General features: G+C 41.2%; 1 protein-coding gene across 2 annotated transcripts in view; it reads right to left on the bottom strand.

Moving 5' to 3' along the window:
• Window positions 1–2061: 2061 nt before the first annotated feature.
• The window catches only part of tmem178bb (transmembrane protein 178Bb), a 122340-nt gene continuing 101208 nt past the window's right edge, over window positions 2062–23193 (bottom strand). For both annotated transcript variants that reach the window (XM_051392059.1, XM_051392060.1), the window contains 2 exons: window positions 9137–9274; window positions 2062–5677 (listed from right to left, as the gene is read on the bottom strand). In XM_051392059.1, the coding sequence (XP_051248019.1) occupies window positions 5427–5677; window positions 9137–9274 (389 nt within the window). In that variant the 3' untranslated portion in view covers window positions 2062–5426. The remainder of the gene's footprint in view (window positions 5678–9136; window positions 9275–23193) is intronic.

Raw genomic sequence — 23193 nt, forward strand, 5'->3', positions numbered from 1 at the left:
GGAAACAAGTCTTTAAATTTTGTCTGTGAATGTTTTTTGACCGCTGCCGGGGCGTAGGGTGGTTACAGGGTGGGATTAAAGCAGTTGTAAACTGAAAAACAATCTCCCTTTGCTGATAGAAATTGGATGTTAATAGAGTTTCCCAAAACCAACGTGTGCCAGCCAAGTCCAGTCAGGTTTGGGGTGTATTGCTGCATAAAGTCATCTGTGTCCATGTGTGTCATGTGTTACAGGTAGATAGGCAATACAGTGTCAAATGAATATAGTCAATCTGTTGCATTAGCCTGGAGCGCTAATGCATGGAGCCCACAGGGGAGTTTTCAGAGGTTTCTGATTGACCGCCCGATTATACTTACCTCCTTCACCCACACACAGAAACATGCTCCGTAACATTTTTATTTAAAAAAATATATATTTTCACTAATTTGTCCCCATTAAATCCTCTTGTTCCACCTTGTTTCCTGGCTGAATTTCCCCTTTGACAACTGAAAGAAATATGTACTGCAAGTCTGATGACCAATAATGAATCAAAAGTTTCCTGACACTTTCATATCTGGGCTCTGGAGGTCAGCCAAACCAGTACTCTATTATCTTATTTTTTCCCAAAGTCTCTATTGCCGTATTTGTACATAGTTTCGGGTTTCGGGTCAGGTTGGGGTCTGAAATTTGGCAGCACCAGTCAGATTTAATAGGGTCGGACCGTGCACACGTAGAACTTTGCGTTAAAGTCAGTTCAGTAATAGCATCTCACCCGACTCCTCTCACACTTCTTATGCCTTGGACTTCTCATATTGTTACTGCCTGTGTGTGTGTGTGTGTGTGTGTGTGTAGTTCTTTGTTGAGGAAGGTTTAAGCACCACAGCTCTTGAAGTCCGGTTAAAGTAATTTCATGCTCAATTGCATTATTAGCTTTTATCCGAGGGAACATCTCTTATTGAAAAAACTATATACCCTGACTGCAAAGAGAAACTCTGGCCTCATTGAACTTGAATAGTTAAGAATTGGCGCTATACAAATAAAATTAAATTGAATTGAAGTCAAACTGTGGTTTGTATTGTACATACTGTAACATAGGTGTTAGCATTAACAAGCAGCCTTGGTTGCTAATCAAGTTTTGGTTCATTATGTGATCTTTATTATTCTAGATCATTATCAGAGATAATGGTTTGATATCTCATTATCTCAAGGAAGACCTTTCAAATAGTTAATTTATGATGAAGACATTGTGTCATTATAAAAGATTATGTTATTATGAGATTATGTGTTGGCCTACCTACGCAGTTTATGATCTGTCACTTTTACTTCGGTCTGATCTGAAGCCTCTCAGGAAAGACTCCACGATGAAACAGCTTTGGATAAAAAAGTTATTATCCCAAGATGCGGAGAAACTGACGATCTAATCAATAAAAACACAGACTATGTCAGATCTCATTAACCTGCTCTGTGGCTTTACAGGTTTAGCTAGGTACAGGAGGATGAGTGGAACCCTTTGAAGGTGCTATCGCTAACTGAAGAAGCTGTGAAAAAGATGGTAACCCACATAGCAGCTGTCGCCTTAAACACTCTAATCACTCTAATCTCCTCCCCTCTCTCCCAGTTTTCTTTAGAACCCCACAAAGACTGTCACTGTAAATTCAATTTAGAGACAAAACTACTTCATTTTTTATCTATGACATTACTGAATAAATTCACAACCACACAATGTCTACCTTTATCCTACCTCTGAAATCTTTTATGCATACAGCAAACCACCCATGGTATGGGATGTAACTGCAACACATCAAGGGCACCAGAATGTTTTGCGTTAGAGCAGCTGATAGATATTCCGGTTTATTACAACTTGGCTCTTATTTTTGTAGCCATTATTTGATGATTCAATTCTACTCACCAAGGTCATTTCTGAGATCTGGGCACACAGTGACTTTCATACAACAAAGACCAACACATTGCAAACATGCCAACAGTCACTGCAGTCCAAGCAGTGTTGGCTACTGGACCATAAGATGTTATTTGAAAAGAACACACAATTACAGTTGTACTGTATAAACACTGAGGGCTTCATTTTGAACTTGAAGTATTTGTTTTATTGTTTTTTGTTTAACAGATACAGAGCACATTATAAACTAGCGGTAAATGACAGTTAGCCAAAAGGCCATTTTTTATTTGTAGTCCCTGGAATTCACAGCCCATTCTCTTTCCGTGGGCGTCAAATACCAACGTTTTTCACACCCCTTTGTGTCTCCATACAGACACACAAGTTACCTTTTAGTGTCTGTTTAAGATGCAGTAGGCTGTCATCTAACTTCAGTGTAACGGCAAAGTTCATGTAAGGAGGTTGTTGGGGTGGATGGACAGGACTTTTACCAAGGAGGCTAGGGTTTGTGTCCTGTGTGAAACCAAAAGTCATTTAAAGTATTATGTTTCATAACCTTATGTAGGCTATGTGACTATGTGCAGTAATGGCAATGTGACATGTAAGACACTTGTGTCACATAACTTACTTTTTTTAACACAAATCATGATGTTTTCTTAAACCTAACCAAGTAGTTTCAGGCCTAACCAAACTGTGCCTGTTTTACAATGTTTACTCCATGTTAAAAAGGGATGTGACAAAATGGTGTCAATATTTGGCGACCTGGGATGAGAATGTGTTGGAATACATTATATATTTATATTATATTATACTTAATTGTTTTGTAATTTTGTCTGATGAAGCATACTGGCAGCTTTAGCATCATTCACTGGACTGAATCATTTGACTTGTCTCAATTTAGAACAAAGACTGTGTCTGACAGTAGTTTCTAAACACATAAAACATAGGTAACCCGAGATTAACCACACCTCCCACACACCATAGGTCTGCAAGACTGATGTTGACTTGCTTGCCAGTCCCCAGATCCAGAGAATCCCTGATCTAATTGGGAGAAGAGTTTACAAAATAAAAAATACGTTGGAAACAAGCGCATAGCTTGAAGCCTGGCAAGATGGACAAGACACTACTACTACAAATCAGTGTCCCAGATTAAAAAAATGTAAGAATCCCTGCTCCAATTGGGGTAAGGGCTTTAAAAAATAATAACCTAGCTAGGCAGCTAGAGTTGTGAGATGACAATATCATGCTAGAATCCATCAACCACAGTGGTTCTGACACAAACACATAGCTCGAAGCCTGGCAAGATGGATTAGACAGTCCTCTGAACCACTGTGGTTCGGGGCAATCAGCGTCTTTTGAGGCGCATGAGATAAGGGTGTGGTTTAATGTTTAATGTGAGAGAAATACCTGTATGCTCGAAGACAACAACAGTGGCTGCTAAAGAGGTTAGCGTAGATGCTGCTAGCATCAGTTATATCTGAACTGGGGACTATTTCTTTATTGAGAAAAGAGCAATGGACGGCATTGAAGGCATTTCTCTATGTAATGGAGATGTTGATGAAAAAATGTTTTCTCTCTTCTCTCGACTGGCTTCAATAAGAGTTTGACTATGTTACATGATTCATTGATCTGATTGATTGAAGTTCGCCTGTGATAGGCGGACAGATGGTTCATCCAATCATCAAGTACTTTTTGAAAATGTCTGCCCTTTTCTAAACGGTTTCCAATGACAACTTCCCAGATGGTTGTGTCTAACAAACTGTCTATCACAGTTCAAGACCCAAGTTGTAATTAACCGGAATTATCTTGAACAGATCCCTGTTCAGGTTTTGTTTCTGGATCTGCTATACAATGGTTGTTTAATACATGGTTCCAATGGAGGATCACATTGACTGTGGTATCGCTACCTTTGAGTGTCTGCTTATTGTATTTGTAATGTTAGAGTTCAAAGCTCAGGTCTGGATGCCTTCTGTCAAAGGCTGTACAACTAACTGCTGCATTTGGTCCTGTTGAGAGTTTAAATGGCCTATTTATTGCATTATGATCCTCCTTCCTAATGTGCATAGAAGTATTCAAGCCCATGCTAGTGTGTATTTTGATTTCCGACTTATGATTGATGGCCGAAGCCTTGAGGATTCTTAGCTTTTCTTTTTCGGTCTAGAGTTAATATGACACCTTTTTAGCCTTGTGCTTTGATACTGTATTGTAACAAAGAAAGCCATGCCACGTCTTGGTTGTCGGTAAAAAAAAATAAGAGCTGGAGGAAAGGCTGTGTGCTCTGAGAAACAGCCGATGTTCACAGATTCCCGGGAAGAAATGCCGGAGCGCCTTCTTATCAGACGTGATTTCTTAAGCCTTCCATAGTTGCTCAGGGCAACAGAATACAGCGCTGAACATGCCGCACCAATTTAAAATGACTCATCTGCCTGTGCTGGGGATCTCCAGAAAAGATTACAATGCAGAAGTCAGTTGGGTTGAACAAGATACTACATCTCTCCATTACGTCTGTCTTTTCATCAATCCTCCTGCCTTTATAAATCCCCAAGGCAGGGCTCCACTTTGTCATTTTGATCATTTTTTTCAGCTTTTTTCAATAGAGACTGCAAAACAATGCCTCCCCACACATACACACACTCATACACACATTAACCTCTATGACTAGAATGGGAAACAATTCAAACAAACACAACATTTGCTCTGAAGGTACACTCAGTCGACAGTTTGTGGTGGGTTCAGTAAAAAGGAAAATACACTTTGAATAAAAGAGGAATGCATGTATAAAATGCTAAATGGCATATGGGACATATCAGACAGAATGGAATGCACCTACACGAGAATGAAAATGGTCCAACATGACAGTTCCTGGTTGTCTCTTCTCTGGAATATTCTGTACAATAATGTACAACAGTGCAGGTCCTGGATCTCCTTTTTGCCCGCATGTCCCAAGTAACTGGACGGACTTCAGAAGCTGGAACACTGAAAGTCAACAGATGGCCACTGAACATGATCCCAGCCGAGCAAGTCACATGGTTTCATGTCTGGTCCATTCCCTTGTGAATGATCCAACAGGAGGCTTAAAGAGGCCAACTCCATGAGAAACCTCCATGACTTGATCGTAACAATCTGACGTTTTCTCTCTAATACTGCTGATTCATTGAGTCCTTCACAATCACGGTAGACCAGTTAATAGAAGCAGTTGGGTTTCCCCTCTTTTGCTACAAGCATTCACTCTCCAAAATGTTGTCTTTCAGTGTCTCCACTTGTTTCCTTTGCAACCTTTCAGGGTAATGGTCCATTCCAGCATCTGCTCCACAACAACAAAACAAGCACAACTTCAAATTTTTGATAATATTTCTTAAGTTCTTCGGTTTTTTACTGTTATTTTCAAGATAGCAGATCATCAAGACACCCATTTTTAAACACACACACAACTAAAATTAAAAATCTGTAACCAGGAGAGATGAGAAATGAGTGGACGGATGAAGACATGGAACTGTTTTTTCTGTTTGTTGTCAATCTGTGGATTCAGTTGGTCTTCTCACAGCTGCCAGCTTTAGCAGACGGTGCCATTCTCCTGTCTGGACTTGGGGCAGGTGGATCGGGGTATCGGCTGAACAGAGGGAGCCAGGGTGCAGAAGAAGCCGGCGATGAGGGTGAGGCCGAGGCCTCCCCAGGCACAGAACATGGACCAGCCGTAGCCGTGGCCGATGTCGTCAGGCAGGCCGTACAGGTACCGTGGGTAACGGGACAGCTCGAAGTTGATTCCAGCAACGCAGGTACAGAGTGAGATGATGCAGAAGGTTCCTGAAACGACAGAAGAATATAGAAGAAAAATATATCAAGGCTGTGTCACAGTGAAGGAGCAACCAAACCCAAATCTATGACAACCCTGACATCTACCTGTAAAAAGCAGGTACTAAACTCACCATCTGCTGTGTAACTGATCATTGGTGCTAGGCCACATCTTGCAAATATACAACTCTCCTACAAAATAGTGATGCACCAATCCACTTTTTTCAGTATACGATACCTGAATTTTGATGTTTTATGATGCAACACAACTTCTACCCCTCGGAATGTCCCCTTTACACACATAGTTGTAGTTGTCTTGATTTTTTGTGTTTGGAGATCAAAATATCTCAAAATTAAGAACATGTTGAGTTGAACGTGTTCAAGCTGTTATTAGCTCACTCAGTTACAGACTATCTCATGGAACGAGTGGTTTAAGCTCAGACTGCAAAGTCTTACTCTGGGAGATAGTGGATATCTGTTTATTAACCGTTTAATTACTCATTCATTTGCAACAAAATTTTGGCCATGGCCTTAAAATTACATTATAACATAATTCATAAAACCATCCGACTATGGAATCTGAATCAGTAAGTGGATCAGTGACCTCAGTCTGACATGTGAATTATGTCATTATCGGCCCATAGAGATATTGGATTGGATTAGATGTTCTTTATTGTACCGAGAGGAAAATTCATTTTGCTCAGGTCAGTATATACTAATAGACAAAAAATAATAAATACAGACAATCTCTACTTGAAGGTATTTATGGTGTTGTACTCATTTGTTCACACGAGAAAATTACAGAAGTAGTTGTTTGAAGAATTAAAAAAAGGGCTTGAGGGTGAAGTTAAAACCCAGCCTACTCTCACCTCCACACTCCAGAGCAGAGATTACACTTGTTGGATTGTCTTAGGGGACTGGCAAGTAAGTTACAAAAAAGTCTCTTTTGTGTTGGCCAGTTTGTTTGTAGATACACAATTTTCCCCAGCTCAGCATCGAATTGTTTTTACTGATGACTCAACCATCATGTCCATCAAGTGTTGGAAATGCTCCAGTAGACCTTTGCCTGATACTGTCTCTGCATTAAATGAAAAGGACTTTTACTTCCAGAGCCCTGGCTGCGTAACCCCAACCTCATCACTCGACTGTGTGTGCACTGTATTTTTTTGATTGAAAAATGTATCTCTCTGCTTTTTCTTTACTGGATCTTTTAATGAAATGGTATTTCCAGAAAAAAGGCTTCAGTCTAATTAAACACCAAAACACTATGGCCAATAACCTAGGAGAACACAAGGAGAATGTGCCACCAAATTACTGACAACCCTTACTTTAAATGTTTGGCTATATCTTTAATTAATCTACCCACTTTATCTCATCTAAATGAACCCTTTGCTTTGGACTCTGTTCAGTAGAAGCAGTTGGAGGTGCAGACTCTAAATTTGGCCTCATTTTGGGAGCTCAGTGACCCTGTGGGCTGCTTCGCTGTGATTTGGCTAATGCAGACTGACCCAGCCTATTTCTTGTGCCTTTATTGCCAAGCAACATAATTGACTTTTTAATTGCCTGTTCATTATACAACTGTAGGGCACAGCACTAATCCAAGGCCCATCATAATTGAGTGTGCAGTTGCCTCCTGCCAAGCCAGAGCTGTGCAGCACACAGCGTATTGGTGTGTGTAGGTGTGTGTGTGTGTGTGTGTGTGTGTGTGTGTGTGTGTGTGTGTGTGTGTGTGTGTGTGTGTAGGTGTGTGTGTGTGTGTGTGTATGTGTGTGTGTGTGTGTGTGTTAGTTACTACTGACTGTCCACTGCCAGAAAGTGGGACACAGAGTGGTGTGTGTGTGTGTGTGTGTGTGTGTGTGTGTGTGCGTGTGTGTGTGTGTGTGTGTGTGTGTGTGTGTGCTTGTACTTGGGGGATGCTGGATATGCACAGTACTATACAACACTTTCATTCATCAGTCTAAATCACCACTATTAACAAATACACACATTACAGTTTACAGTGTTTTCTATCTAACTGGCCAGCCTGTTCTCATTCCCAGGGCGTCATATGCCAGTGTTTTTTCACGCCCCTTGGTGTCTCATACAGGCGCACAAGGTACCCTGTACCATCTAAGACACAGCGGGCTGTCATCTAACTCCAATGTAAACCATCCACATCAGATGACGTAGTGTAAAGAGTGAGGAAGTACACATAAGGAGGTGGTTGAGGTGGATGGATGACAAACTCAGGACTTTCACCCAGGAGGAGAGGATATACGTATATATATATATATATATATATATATATATATATATATACACTGATCAGCCCTAACATTATGAACACTGACAGATGAAGTGAATAACACTGATTATCTCATTATCATGGCACCTGGGTGGGATATATTATTATAACAAATTGTGATGGCTAGACAACTGTGTCAGAGCATCTCCAAAACTGCAGCTCTTGTGGGTTGTTCCTGGTCTGCAGTGGTCAGTACCTATCAAAAGTGGTCCAAGGAAGGAAAAGCGGTGAACCAGAGACAGGGTCATGGGCAGCCAAGGTTCATTGATGAATGTGGGGAGCAAAGGCTGGCCTGTGTGTTCCAATCCAACAGACAAGCTAATTAAAAGTTAATGCTGGTTCTGCTATAAAGGTGTCAGAACACACACAGTTTATTGGTATGGGGCTACATAAAATTACAACGTGCCAAGGTGGTCATAATGTTATGGCTGATCAGTATATGGATATGTATATGTATATGATAGGACAGCTTGAAGCTACAGTAGGTAACTTTTATAAAAAAGTAACTTTGTTTTTGCTGAAACTTTCACTTTATCCTGACAGCCTGAATAACAACAACCAATCAGAGACTCTTTTTTGAGTATCAACCCTAGTTTGTCAAATACAAGTGCTTTGGGAATGAGATTCAACAAACATCACATCTTTCTCAGACATTTTTATAAAAGTTACCTCCTGCAGCTTTAAGATAGACAGGAAAGCAGGGGAGCGAGAGAGGGGATAACTCACAGCAAAGAACTGCAGGTCGGACTTGAACCCTTGCCAGTCCTTGGCACATGAGCACCAGCTCAACCAGGTGAGCTACCAGGGCACCCCAAAACTAAAAGTAATTTAAAATTTCATAACTTTATGTACATAACTTCATATAGCACAGTTATTTTAATCCAAATCATGATGTTTTCCTTAACCTAACCAAGTAGTTATGTGGCTTAAACCTAAGCCAACTGTCACCATTTTGCATTGTTAAACCACATGTTTAAAAAGATGTCTAATACAAACAAAGGCTTCCAGTCTTTATGCTAAGCTAGGCTAACTATGTCTTGACTTCAACTTAACACACATAAATTAGACAGATATCAATCTGCTCATCTTTTAAAGAGAAAGCAAAAAAACAACAACAACATTTAAATATTCCTTTAAAACCACTTAAAAGAAAACTGTTGAACTACAGTGTTTTGTGTGTGACTCACCTCCCATAAGGAAAAGAAGGCCGGCCACATACTGCATAAGGCCTCTGTCCCAGCAGCAGCCGAGCACGCCAATGATCCAACCGAACAGGATAATGGCCACTGCCATGCCCATGAAACCTGCTGTCATTCGCCGCAGGTCTGAGGAAACACAAAGGGAGAGAGTGGTTAGACATCAGTAGAACAGGTTAATGCTGACCTGAACACATGTTGCAGCTGTGGGAATACAAACATCACACACATGTTCATTCTGTCTGAAAGAGGAGATTTTAAAACACAATAGCAAATAGACAACCTAGCAATATATCCTAAGGTTACTGACTGAACACACAAACCAGTGGCTGTCAGAATGTTGAGCTATTTTAACACTTATTAACAAACAATACTCACCAATTTTACAGCTGCATAAATTGAACTGATGGCCACGTGATGGCAGAAGGATAAGCTAAAAATATCTGACACATTATGACCTTACACATGTTAGCAAACAGTTGCCTATACACAACCAGTAGAGGATGTTTTCAGATGTGCCACACTGCTGAGAGCTAATACCTGTACAGAGTAGTGCAGGAGATATTTTTAGCCCTTTGTGATTCAGTGTTGACTATAGGCTTTGTAAATGAGCAGTGATAGTGATAATGTTTTGCAATGAGTGGCATAGCTCTTTAATGCAGTGGTTCTCAAACTTTTTGTTGATATTGTACCCTCTTTGAAATTCATTTTTAGCAAAGTACTCCCTGACCAGCGCAAAACATTTTTGGTTGATAAAAAATCCTGTAATAAGGGGGTACAATACAGCACAACCTTGTAATTGAAAAGCACTTAGATGCTGCATTTCAAAAATCCATCACTAAATTCATGACAGACCAATTTTTTGTTCTCATGCAATAACACTGAGACTTCATTGAAGTTTTAAGTGGCACTTAATGAGAAACATGTGCTTGACCAGGATCTTCAGTCATTTATTCTCAGTGGGAGGGAGGAAACTACAGTAATCAGAGGTTTTAGGGCAGTTGATAATTTACGGCAGTTAACGACTGCATTGAAAAATGGAAATATTGAATATAAAATGTGGTTTATCAAACTTATTACAGTAAAATTATTTTAGAAATGATGCATGAATTATGCATTTTTTTAAAATTAAGATCTCACCTACCCCCTGCAGTACTCCAGAGTACTCCTAGGTGTATGTGTACCCCCATTTGAGAAACATTGTTTTAATGGACAGTCTCACTGCCAGCTGGTTGAGTCGTATGGAGGTGTCCCAGCACTAAACTTCACAATGGATTCAGTTTATAACTGTTAATATTAAACACATTATTTCTTCAAAGCAAACTGCAAGGCTTTTGTTCTCCACAGATTTGGATTAAAGGTCCAATGTGTAACATTTAGGAGGATCTATTGGTAGAAATAGAATCTAATATTCATAGGCATGTTTTCATTAGTGTGTAATCGCAGGAATTTAGGAATCATTGTGTTTCTGTTACCTTGGAATGATCTGTTTTTACCTACCGGTCAGTTCAGCAACTTCGCCACTAGATGCCACCAAATCTTACACACTGGTCTTTTAAGAGTGTTTTAAGAATATGCATACTCAACCTGATCTCACAGAAAAATGTCAAATGACCACAACCTCTTAACACCGCATTCCTTGGTGATTGCACATTATGTGACGGAAACAATACCAGTGGACAGTCAGTTAGGATCCTTTCTGTCACATGACAATAAACATGTGGTTGCTCTTTGTAAAACAGCTGCAATTTGGTTAGGTTTAGGCAAAAAAACTACTTGGTTAGGTTTAGAAAAAGATCGTGTTTGGGTTCAAATAAGTATGTCATGTTACGTCTCTTCCTCTGGGTAAAAGTCCTGTGTTTGTTTGTTCTATCTACCCCAGTAGTTCCCAACCTGGTGGTCTGGACCCCCCAAAGATCTTGAAAAATTAATTCACAGCTTCATTTTCTCCCATCTAGATTACTGTAACTCCCTCGACACGTGCCTCAGTCAAGCTTTGTTAAACCGTTTCCAGTCAGTACAAAATGCAGCCGGACTTTTAACCAGAACCAGCCGTCGGTCCCACATTACTGCTGTTCTCGCATCCCTTCATTGGCTTCCTGTAAAATTCAGAATCAACTATAAGATCTTACTGATGAGGCACTTCATGACCTTGCCCCCAGTTACATTTCAGATCTCATTGTGCCTCATTCCACTCCTTGGCCACTCCGCTCCTCAAATCTCGGCCTTTTATCCGTTCCACGCTCTAACTGTAAAACTAAAGGTGACTGTACCTTTGCTGTTTTAGCCCCAACATTGTGGAACAGTCTTCCCCAATCACTCTGATTCACTGAATCTGTTGACTGTTTTAAGTGGCTGCTCAAAACCCTCCTCTACAAGCAAGCCTTTTTATAGATCTCTTTGTTTGTTTCCTCATCTGTCATCCCCCTTTTAATTTATCCTTCGCTCTTGTCTTATCTTCCTTTGTTTGTATTTACATGCTCCCTATGTTTGTGTGATTGGGTATGGTTATACCCTTATGTTTATTTGTTGTTTGTAAAGCACTTTGGATCTCTGTGTCAAAAAGGTGCTATATAAATAAAGCTTTACTTACTTACATACTTACTAGGGGTCACCACAGCTTCATGGGGGTCTTGGTTTTAAGGTGTGCTAAAAAACTCAATTAATGCTGCAAGCAGCATTGAACGGGACCTCGCAGCCGGCGCATGCCGGGTCACGTGCCGACCACAACACGTGCGGCCCACAACATGACCATTTCATGTAAATCAGATCAAAATTGCCATGCAGCGCTTACTTCCTGTTGCTAGTAGGTGGCGCTCTCACTATATCTGAATATTGTCACGTAGACGTGTTCAGGGCGGGACTCATTGAGATCAGATAATGTACACTGAAGTTATGAGGATGTGTTCAGGGTGGGACTGTTACAGAATATGTGAAGATTAGTGGAGATTGGACATTGTACACTGAAGTTGAGTACTATCTGTTTATGGTGAACGCCGCGGGCCCACCGTTCGACAGAATGTCGTAAATAGCACAACTTTTAATCATGAATGTCTTTAGATTGCGCTGATTAAATTTTAAGTTGATCTGATAAATTCCCTCGGAGGAGTTCGTTCAAATACAACGCAAAAATGACCACAAAATTCAAAACGGCCGACTTCCTGTTGGGTTTGGGTTATGGGTCCAAGGGGCTTTTTTGCTTGTCCCATCATGATACACATGCCTACCAATTTTCATACATGTCGGTCTTACGTGTCTTTGGGGCTGATTCTGGGGGGGGGGTGGCTAATCCATTATGCCACGCCCATGCCACGCCCATCCGCGGGACCAAGACAATACCTTGTGTGTCACATAGCCGTGTTCAGGGCGGGACTCTTATCAAACATGTGAAGTTTCGTAGCAGTGGGATCATGTATGCAGAAGTTATGATAAATCCCTCTTTTTATGGCGAAGGATCGAAATTGGATGCCATGGGACGCCACACCACCTACATGCTGTTCGACGGAATAACGTAAATAGCACAACTTTTAATGGTGAATGTGTTTAGATGGGTGTGTCCAAGTGTGGAGTCGATCCGATAAATTCCCTAGGAGGAGTTTGTTCAAATACAACGTGTGCAAATTGCCAGAAATGACCGCTAAATCCAAAATGGCCGACTTCCTGTTGGGTTTGAGGTATAGGTCCAAGAGGCTTTTCTGCTTTTTTTAATCAAGATACACATGCGTACCAATTTTCGTTTGTGTCGACCTTACGCGTCTTGAGGGCTGATTCGGGGGGACGGGGCTTAGCCATTTGGCGGCGCCCGTACAGGGGACAATTGCATACTGGTACTTTCACTACGTTTGAATTTTGTGCCATTTTCCCTGACTTTTGGAGCATGTTGCGGCCGCCAAATATGCAGTCAAAGGGGCAGAAAATAAGAATTCCTAGAGAAACAATAGGGCCTTGCACTGGTCAGTGCTCGGTCCCTAATAATTATATAAAGGGGTCCCTAGAAGAAAAAGATTGGGAACCACTGATCTACCCCACCACCTTCATATGTGGTCTTTCTCGCTCTTTGTACTGCTCGAGTCATAATGACTACGGCCACTAGAGGTGTTTCCATGGTGCCAGCACGTAATTTTGACACATTACGCGCTGGCACCATGGAATGCAGTGTCAAGTGGTCATAGTCATTTCCCGTATTACTGTGAGATCAGGTTGACATACTTCAGTTTTGGAAGAGAAACTGCTCACTGATGGACAGGGCAGTAGAGGCAGGTACTTAAATGTGTCTTTACCATCATGTTAAATATTAAAGTGCAGTTTTATAACTGCGGCCCATTTTGTGGAGAAGACACTGTGAGGGCAAACAGAAAGAAGAGAGAGAGAGTGTGAATAAGGCTAGGCTCTGCCACAAGGACATCAGTGCGCTCTGTGGGAGGGTAATGACACTGACTGGCTGCAGAGAAGGGCTGAAATATGAAGAGGAGGAGAGAGGAGGAAGAGCTCCAAGCGAAACCCAGACTCCCCTTTCCCAAGTAGATTAGAATGTCATGGATGAACTGCTCTGCCGGATTGGGGATGGAGGAGGAGGCTGGGGTCTCAGGTAGAGGACGCCATGTGGTGGGGTGAGAAAGGTCAAAACATTTGGCCTGCGAGCATGAATGTAGAACAACAGAAGACACAGCTTCTCTCATGTAGTACATGTTCCTTCAGCTTTGGTACTGCTGAGCTATTAACCCCTTCACACCCCGCATTTGTGTATTGTTGCACTGACTATATAATACATTGTGCAGATTAAGTGGCTCTGTTGTGTTTCTTGCCTGTGATATTTTTGGTGAGTACTGCTAGCTCAAGTATCAACTCCTTTGTAGGGGTTGCTTGTACTGTTACACCCTAAAAATGTCTTATTATCAGATCAAGTGTCTGACTGGCACTGACTTAATGCCAGCAACCTCTATAAACGTCATGGTGACATAAACTCTGGGAAATATAAAATACATACAAATAAAGACTAAAGCATTTTTCAAGCTGACTGTCCTGGAGCCATTTCTGACACACACAGATGCTGATGTGTGTGCACAACTTTATGGGGAAGGAGCCTATGTGGAACTAACTGTCAGGAGGCCTGTCAGTCACACACTGTAACTGTGGTGACCCCTGACCTTTACAGTGAGGCAGGGGAATGAAATGTCTGTCAGTCAGCGACACTGTGAGTAATCTGTCCACAGGCTCTCTCATTTCACATGTAGTTTTGCTTTAGATTCTGCTTTCTTCTAACTTGCATAGAGGATATTTTTTAATTTTTCCTTAATAAACCATGCTGTTAAAGATATTTCTTGTTTTCATTAATTTATCCAACTCAGGTCCAGTGAGTGTTGAGAATAAAATAAACCTTAATAAATTAATAAAGTAAATTTAAACAGAAATGGTGTAATAAAAGGCTAACAGCAAGCTGACACTGATGTAGGTCAGTATGAGTTGTTGCTGTGATATTTTCCCCTCACTCTGCAGCATGACAGGCCTTCTGTCAGGTCAGATAAACCCTCAGCATGTTCTCTGTCAAGAGTCAGATCCTGCAGGTCACAGTCCGGACTCCACGAGAGAACAAACATGGAGCAAACCCCCCTGGGTAATACTGTCTCGTGATTCCACAGCATTGCTACCCCTCTCCTGCATGCATACAGGTGCTGAACCACATGTGCCAATGTGGACCACCGTAGTTTCTCCTACATTCTTGAAAGGCTGAGCTGGCACTGACAAAGAGGACAGAAGGGAAGGAGTGGTAGCCACTCACTGTGCAATTAATAATCTACTCATACATACCTGGACACTCTTCTTCTTCTTTTTTTTGTGCAATAACTTAATCCACCACTTAAGTGCAATAATTTAATTTGTATAATAACACAATTCCATATACAGTCCTGTATATTTATCTTTATTTATCTTTATTTATCCTCTATACAAGTTCTCTACATTTATCTTATTTGATTTTATTTTCCGTGAATTTTATTTTTACTTTTATTCTTATCTCTACTGTCTATATTTAGCTAAGAGTTTATTGTTACTGTTTATTATTGTTTACTTTCTATATTTAGCTAAGAGTTATTGTTTACTGTTTATTGTTTACTTTTTATATTTAGCTAAGAGTTTATTATTTATTTTATACTGTATTTTTTATACCTCTTCTATTTTCTATACAAGTGTTCTTGTAAGCTGCTGGAAATCCAATTTCCTTGCGGGAGTCATCCGAAAGGGATCAATAAAGAGAAGTCTAAGTCTAAGTCTAAGTCTGTATTCAAATGGTTGCAATATGCAACTTTACTGCTAGATGGCACTAAATCATACACACTGGTTCTGTAAGACATTTAAACCATCAAAAATGTCATCTTCATGGTGGCGCTAGCAGAAAAGTCAGGGGATCACCATTTGGAATCAAAAAATTAATTGAGGCTAACAGTTTTCCTTGCATCCAGACATTGGGATAAGCTAGGCTAAATGGAAGGACGTCTTTCTCTATTATACACACAGAGATGAAGCTGATATTCTCATCTGACTATGAGCAAGATGACAAAAAGTGAGTGTTGTCTCAAGTTTTCCAATCACTACTGGAATCGATGCAGGCATAATATAGCTAAACACGACAAAAGGCTATCTGCAGTGGTTTTCTGCAGGTATAGACTGAGGAAATTAAAGGAAAGATCTTTGGGCTACAGGCTTCCAAGGACTGATGTCAGCACTTCTTGACATGCAGACTAACAGTAACACACAATGAGGAAAGACAGAATGACAGGCACACTGACTGAGCTGTCAGTCAGTGACTGGGAGGAAAGCCAGCAGAGGACTTTAACTGAGTGCACTTTTTCTGGCCAAATTCTGTGCTAACAAAATGTGAGTGGATACATATGCTTGGTGACAGCTAATTATTTTAGACGTATAATCACAAGTAGGACGTGGACTAAATAATTGAGATATTGTTTCTATACAAAAGTGAATTTGATACTTTTGAGAGAATTCACTGTATACATTGTGTAATGCCAAAAGAACTGATGTTGACTATACATTTCATATTATTTATGTACAAATCAAATGATGCCAGTATAGTCAGGTAGGATCAAAACCTATATGGGGCTGTTGTTGGTCTTTTAACTGGAACTTTAAGCTGGAAATTCAACACAACCAATACTACGCACCAAGCATAGCAGGCAGAGTCTTCTCTCTGCCTCCTTAATGGCACAGTCCAAGTTTTTAGGAGCTAAAGAAGATAATTCTGTCAAGCTCATAATCAACTTTGCCTACTTGCTTTGGGACGATGAACGGCCCATTCACACTTGAGTAATTGAAACTAGAGTGTGATTTAATACAAGCACTTTCTCTACAGGTGCAAACTCTTTTAGTTTTCTTCCTCTGCTATCTCGGCGAGTGAGTTCTCCTGGCAGCACTAAATTCCCTATTTGGTCCATCCTCTGAGCTGTCCTTATTGGGGTGTCTGGCTCTCAATCCACAGTGCTGCTCAGCAAAGACATGGCAAAACTCCCCCACTACATCTAACAAAGTATCCAAATGTACTATCCTCGTGCTAGAGCATGTTAGAAAGAGCTGTTAGAGCACATTAGCATGCTAGAGCATGCTGCAAGCATTTTTGGAACTGTTTAATATGTGATTGATTGGGTTAAGGGCAGACAATTAGCGACTGCAACAACCTCAGTTGTTTTATTGGACCAAGACATCCCTTCCAAGACAAAAAAACATGGCAAAAAGTTACCCCAAATTGCGTGCACCACTGTCTAGCTCCTGGAACGACCTACCCGGTCTCACTCCCAAGCCATCAAACACTGCAGCCGGGTCAGCAGCCCTCTGCTTTGGAATATGACGCCATAGGTATCCCTCAGTGCAGCATCATGCACTCACCGTTGAAGTCAACATAGTGTAATGAGTGAGAAAGTCCATATATGGAGATGGTGGGTACCCCAGGAGACCGCTATTCATATCCCATGTGGTACCAATTTGTTTTAAGTAACATTTATATTAACGTACGTAACTCAAGTTATGTCAAATTCTTAACATATTCACAACGGTAACTGTGCAAGTTTTATTTTCAAAGTGTAAACGGACCTATTTATTATTGCTAACTTGACTACGAAGCCCTGTGTTCAGAAATTACATTAGAGGGAGTATTTGATGAGTTGGGACCTTTTGAGGAAATGGGAGACAGAACAATGGGAGAGGGGTGAGAGAGGGGGGACACCTGGAACATCAGAGATGTTATAGCCTGATACTTAGACAGAATTGTCATTTCATTTTCATTTCATTATTCATCATGTTTGTGTTTGTGTTTGAGAGATAGGGTTATTTTGCTCCAGCTAAACAGTAGTGACTGATGTATCCGTCATGTCAACGCAATTTTTTAGTTGATCCAACAGGGGAAACACCTGTACATGAGTACAACATCAGACTTGGACAGTGATTAACTGATCTGGAATCAGGCCAGAGATGGTGGGTCAGGAAGTTGTGTGTATGGACCAGATGATTTTTTGCAGGAGTCACGTCAGGGGGTCTATGGAATTGGACACAATACATTTTGGTGACCTTGTAGTGTATTTCAAGTGTAACTTTGAGCAATTTAAAAAATGACCTGAAATTGTCTGTAAAGGTGCTGGCTGTTGATCAGGAAAAACATCCTCAGGACTAGCTTACTATAACAATCCAGAGTTGGGGCTCCTGAAAATAAATATTCAAATAACCTGCCAGTGGAGGCAGGGTTTGAAGGCAAAGATGACCTGAGGAGAAATCAGAACCTGCATTTCAAAAACACACACACATACCAGGTCATCATAGAGAACTCGTGGCAGGAGAATGTGAGTTCCTTTCAGTTACGAGCTCAGAATACTAACTGTTGGACAGAGTAAAAACTCCCCCGATTCCACCAGGAATAGTTCAGCTCAGAAATAAAAGTGCAGGAGGACTATTGTCACAAACTGGCTCAGGGAATGTGACAAAACCCACACAAGAGATTTACTTCATTTATTAAAACTAAGTGTGGAACTTGCCATTATCTGTAATGCATGGACGTGTGGCGCATTTGCTGTGGAGGTGTGGAAGGAGAGGATTCTGTATGAAGAGAGACACAGAGTGAGCACATGGACCAGCTTTTATAGCCTGGAAAGCACTGGTGAACTAGAACATCTGACAACCCTTCCATGTCAGCCTGCCGAGGTTGGCCAGGACAGCCCCCAAGACAGTGGTAGGTGCCTTATATTACTGTACTGAAACAGTTCAGCCTGAAGTAAGAACAGTTACTAAAGTCATTTAGGGTAGCATAATGAGACCCAGGTTCCTTGATGACACAGCAACAACCCCTTATTGGTTGGTTCGTCCACACTGTGTCATCATGTCTTCACCCTCCCCAGGCCAAGAGTGGGAAGTGTCAATAACAAGGAAAAAAACACACACAGGAGGTAGCACACTGAATTTTTCAATGGGCTACTGCCAAATGATGCAACGGTACCTTTTTGTTACTTGGGGTACTTGGGGTTGAAGGTACAAATGGCATGGGTGGGTACAAAGTGGTCAACTATCTAGGGTGAAACTGCTAAGACACAGTCACTGCGAGACCATTTCCCACAAAGACTTTGATATCCACGGCACTACAACTGTGGCAACATCACAAACACTGGCTGAATGGACAATCTGGTAAAAAAGGCTTCTGGTTTCATCTGACATAATGTGTTCCAAATTCTCCAATACAAGATTTACCTGTTGCATCTACATACAGGTTATCTCCTGTTTATGGGTGACTGAGGATTGTCAGGTTTGATGTGGATACCTCACTGAGAGATCTGTCTAAACCTTGATGCACAGTTTGATGCACGTCTCTGCAGCTGTCAGACTGTCTGTCTTGGTCTGTGGATCCTAGATAGGTCCTTCCAGCAGTCAGAATTCAGACAGTGCACACAGGCCTGTGCGTTGGCTGGAGCTGGGAGCTGTCAGACGTCATCCATGCCCATGCCCATGACTACATTTCACCTCTGGAAGTTTGAAAAGCATGAGTGATGGACATACCCTAGGTTATACTGTGCGTGTTATGCTAGTATTCTCTATGGGGACAGAAGCAGAGCAGTCAGTATCAATCGTACAATCTTTTGGTGCACTCTTCATGTTATTCATTCTTTATGTTATTTTTTTATTAAATGAGGCTCCAGTTGTGTTTCACATCTTGATATTTTTTATTTTCATGAAAAATATTAATGTTTGGGTTATAAGAAATGGCTTGGTGTGAGCCACATAACACAACAGGTGGTGTTTGTGTTCCAGGTTGTCAAATACCAAAGCTATGGGTAGCCAGTGCTTCAGAATTTGATGACCTGGGAATTAGAATCAACAATAAACGATGACTGACCCTACCTTTGATAACAAACCTGGGATTCAAGTTCTTATCTCTTGCCTGCTATATCAATTTTGATTTCATGGCTTTAATGCTCCTTTAGTGAAACCAGATGTCACTGTTCCTTTGTTGCATTTAAATTTTGGGAGTTGTCTGCATGCTGTACTTCTATAAGGGAAACAGTGGAACTAGACATAAATGACTGCAATAATTAAATGTTCAGTAGAACAATAAACATCCTAACTGTACAAATTAAAAAAAAGAGAATTATTGGAGAAGAAGAGGCACAGATGACAGAACAACCACTGACTTCAAACACAAAAGCTCACATACAATCCTCATGATTACTGATGCTGCACTGTGAATAACTGTGGATAATAACTGTGTTCATTTGTTTGCTGTATCAGCATATAACAGGCTGCTGTCTGTCTGCTTCTCTCTAATAGGTTCCATTGTTCAACTCTGTGCTGCAATTCCCTTTTAATTACGTTCTCTGCTCCAGGAGCAATGGCCCAATGAAATGTTATTTCATAAAAGGGAAATGGCTTTTGGTGCCTGTGAGGAAATGGTATTGTCTCAGTCAAAGATGGAGAGGGAAATGTCCTGTCTGTAACAGCTCAAAGATTGCCTGTTAATCAGCAGTTTGATACTCCTGCACACTGTTAGAATATACAGTACAGGAACACAGTGTTGTCACATTGGAGCGTATTTCCACTCAACTGTTGAACAGAATCTTCAGTCTGTGACCTGGGGCAATTTACTTTTGGTGCACCCACAACAAACTAATTTATGTTTATGATGTGGGATTTACCATAACCCCAAAATGTCCTGTGGCTGCACTAAATTCTGATCTACTGAGGCCACTGTAGCTTCTCTGACAAAGAAGTCTTGTCTTTTTGTTAATCTGAGGGGACACCAAAACAAATTCCAGCCAAGCTTCTGGAAATATCTGGATGTGATGTCACATTGTCTACATGTAGTAGCCACAGGAGAAAGAAGCTAAAAAAGAACAACACTGTACCATAAATACAGAACACACCTGTTAGGTGTGTTAGGGTAGATCTGGACAACTGGCAAACTCCATTTACTGATGATAATCATGAGCCCCTGGAAACAAAGATAGTTAAGATTATTTTGTCAGTTGTTCACAAGGACAGTGGGTCTTATTTTTGTAGTTTTGCCCATCCTGCCCATATCAGTTATGTACTCACCAAAGTGATTGCTGAGATGTGGACACGGTTGAAAACAGGTCAGAAGGGTCAACAAACATGAGCAATCAGATGGGTTCGAAACATACCAGCAGATTGTCTGATCCTTCAAAAGGAGTCAAACTATTAACATCGTACATTGGCACAATTTAGAAATGCTGATTAATTTATTATTAATTTAATTTTAACTTCTACTGTACAAGTAACTTGGGGGTTTATTGATCGGAAGAGGCACTATATAACTGCAATCCAATTACCATTTAGTCTCTTTAAACTGTCTGCAATGTAAATCCAAAGCTCATGAAATGAGTGCTCACACTGTACATGTAAAATAGAAAATAAAACAGATTTTTCTGGCTATTCACAATTGTCAATAAAATGTTGTTTGAAAGCTCCAAGGCAGGTGGAAGTTTGTTTGCTAGCAGTAGCTAACAATGCAGAAACATGCTGCTTTGATCATCTGTGCCGTCCTGCATGCCAATTGTCAAAATCTCTAAAAACAGACCTGCCGGCATATATGGTATTCCTTTCGTTTATATCAGTTGTGATAGGAGGAAGAAGGGAACATCAAAGAGGCACACATGCTGTTGCCACAGCTTGACCAGCCATCTACATGACACGTTGTGTCGCCATGGCACTTTCAGATACTGTGTTTGCCGCTTCGTGCAGGCACAGTGAATAAAAAGGCTCAGGCTTTGGGGAATCGACTCGTGGCTCTGCTTTAACTGTGCCAGAGCCTGATATCATCTGACCAACATTTCTGACATGTCAGAACATCCGATGGCTGTTCGGGGATGAGTTGATAGGTCCTCGCTCCACCATGTATACTGCATTGCAAACCACACCTGATGAAGCTGAAATTCCGTCAGACCCTTAAATGAGACATGTGGCTCAAAAATTGGGTCAGAAATGGACTCAAATTGTACAGTGTACGCCCAACTGTATTTCTACACTATGTGTGGGAGGTCAAATGTTCCCAGATTTCAGCAATGGAAGTGATGAGTGGTGAAATAGATTTTGAAGGCCTAGCCTCAAGTTCAAGGCTTCAGGTCTGATTGGCCATGTAAAGCTAACCTCCAGTACAACCTACTGCAATGTCATGGGTCACATCTGTGCACATGTTTAATGATTAGAGAGTGACTAAGCATTTCTGATTAGGTGTTGGTAGAAGAAACGGTTTCAGTGAGATTTGCTGAGGTTTTGGTGCTGTAAGCATGTGGTCCTGTCACACAGGCTGCCTGCAGCCACAGCTCATTTGGAAGGAGGAATGAAGCTTAATTTCATTACCCCATGACAACTGCCACTGGGGAGAAAACAATGGAGTGGGGAAAATCAAATTATGCAAGATGGCAGGGAGGAGGGAGAAGGTGGGTGTGATGGGGATGAGTTGGCAGCAGCAAGAGCAGAGTCGATGTCTTTAAACATATGTGCCATTTGCTGAAGAGGCCCTCCCAACACGCCCTGTGGCTTCTGTGGCACCGTAGCGAAGCCTCGTGTTTTCCTCTGGGGTGGGGGCCATATGGGTGATTTCATGGCGTGTCAGTCAGTGGCAGTGTGAACACCCCTGCAGGTTGAGTCAGGGGCCCGAGGGAGCCGGCTGAGAGCACACACAGGAAGGCTGAGACGGAGGACGGACAGGGAATTATCACTGACAGCCATCTCCTGGAGAACATTTGACACATGGGTCTCTGCAGAGCTGCTGGTTGGAGCAAGATAGCTGGTATATGGGAGTGTTACAGTGCTCTTATCAGCTGTCCATCGCTGTCTCCATGGCAACAGGAGATCTGATAGATATTTGATATGACACATAAACATTAAAACAGTGCCATGTTGCAATAAATCCTCATTGACATAACAAGTAAAAAAAATCTAGATATTGGCCCAGAGGCTGCAGGATGAACTACTTCTGGTTGTTCATCAATAGAGTGGTAAAAACTGCAGACTGCTGCCATATGAATTAGAACATGCAAATCTAAATCGTTCCTCATGGTCATCAAACTTCATGAGACTATGCCGATTTGATTATGAGATATCTCATAAAAGTTGACATTTTGGGGTAAGGATGAGAAGAAAGCTCACTAGTTAGGGCTTGTGTCCACATAGTGGTTTTTTTTTCAGCAGAAAGATGCTGTCAGGATGCTGGGGAGATCTGGCATGAAGCACTTTTGCATTGAGAGAGAAAAAACGCAGCACATAGGTTTTGTTTCTATGACAACAATATCATGAGAATTTCTACAGTAACAATTTGCTATTAGCTTATAAGTGTTGCTTCTCTACTTTGTCTGTTTTACTCAAGCTGTCTTCAACTGCCTTCACCCTCTTTACGGTCTCTACCGTGGTGTAGGAGCTGAGCCTCAGCCCAACAAGCAGAGAAGACAGACAGAGAAACTAGCACGACGATAAATGATTGTAAAACATGGCAGAGAACTCAGCTAGAACAAGCTTCTCCTCCATTTTCCTGGTTACTAGGGTGA

Source organism: Dicentrarchus labrax, unplaced genomic scaffold (genome assembly GCF_905237075.1).
Source record: "Dicentrarchus labrax unplaced genomic scaffold, dlabrax2021, whole genome shotgun sequence".
In the NCBI taxonomy this organism is placed as follows: Eukaryota; Metazoa; Chordata; class Actinopteri; family Moronidae; genus Dicentrarchus; species Dicentrarchus labrax.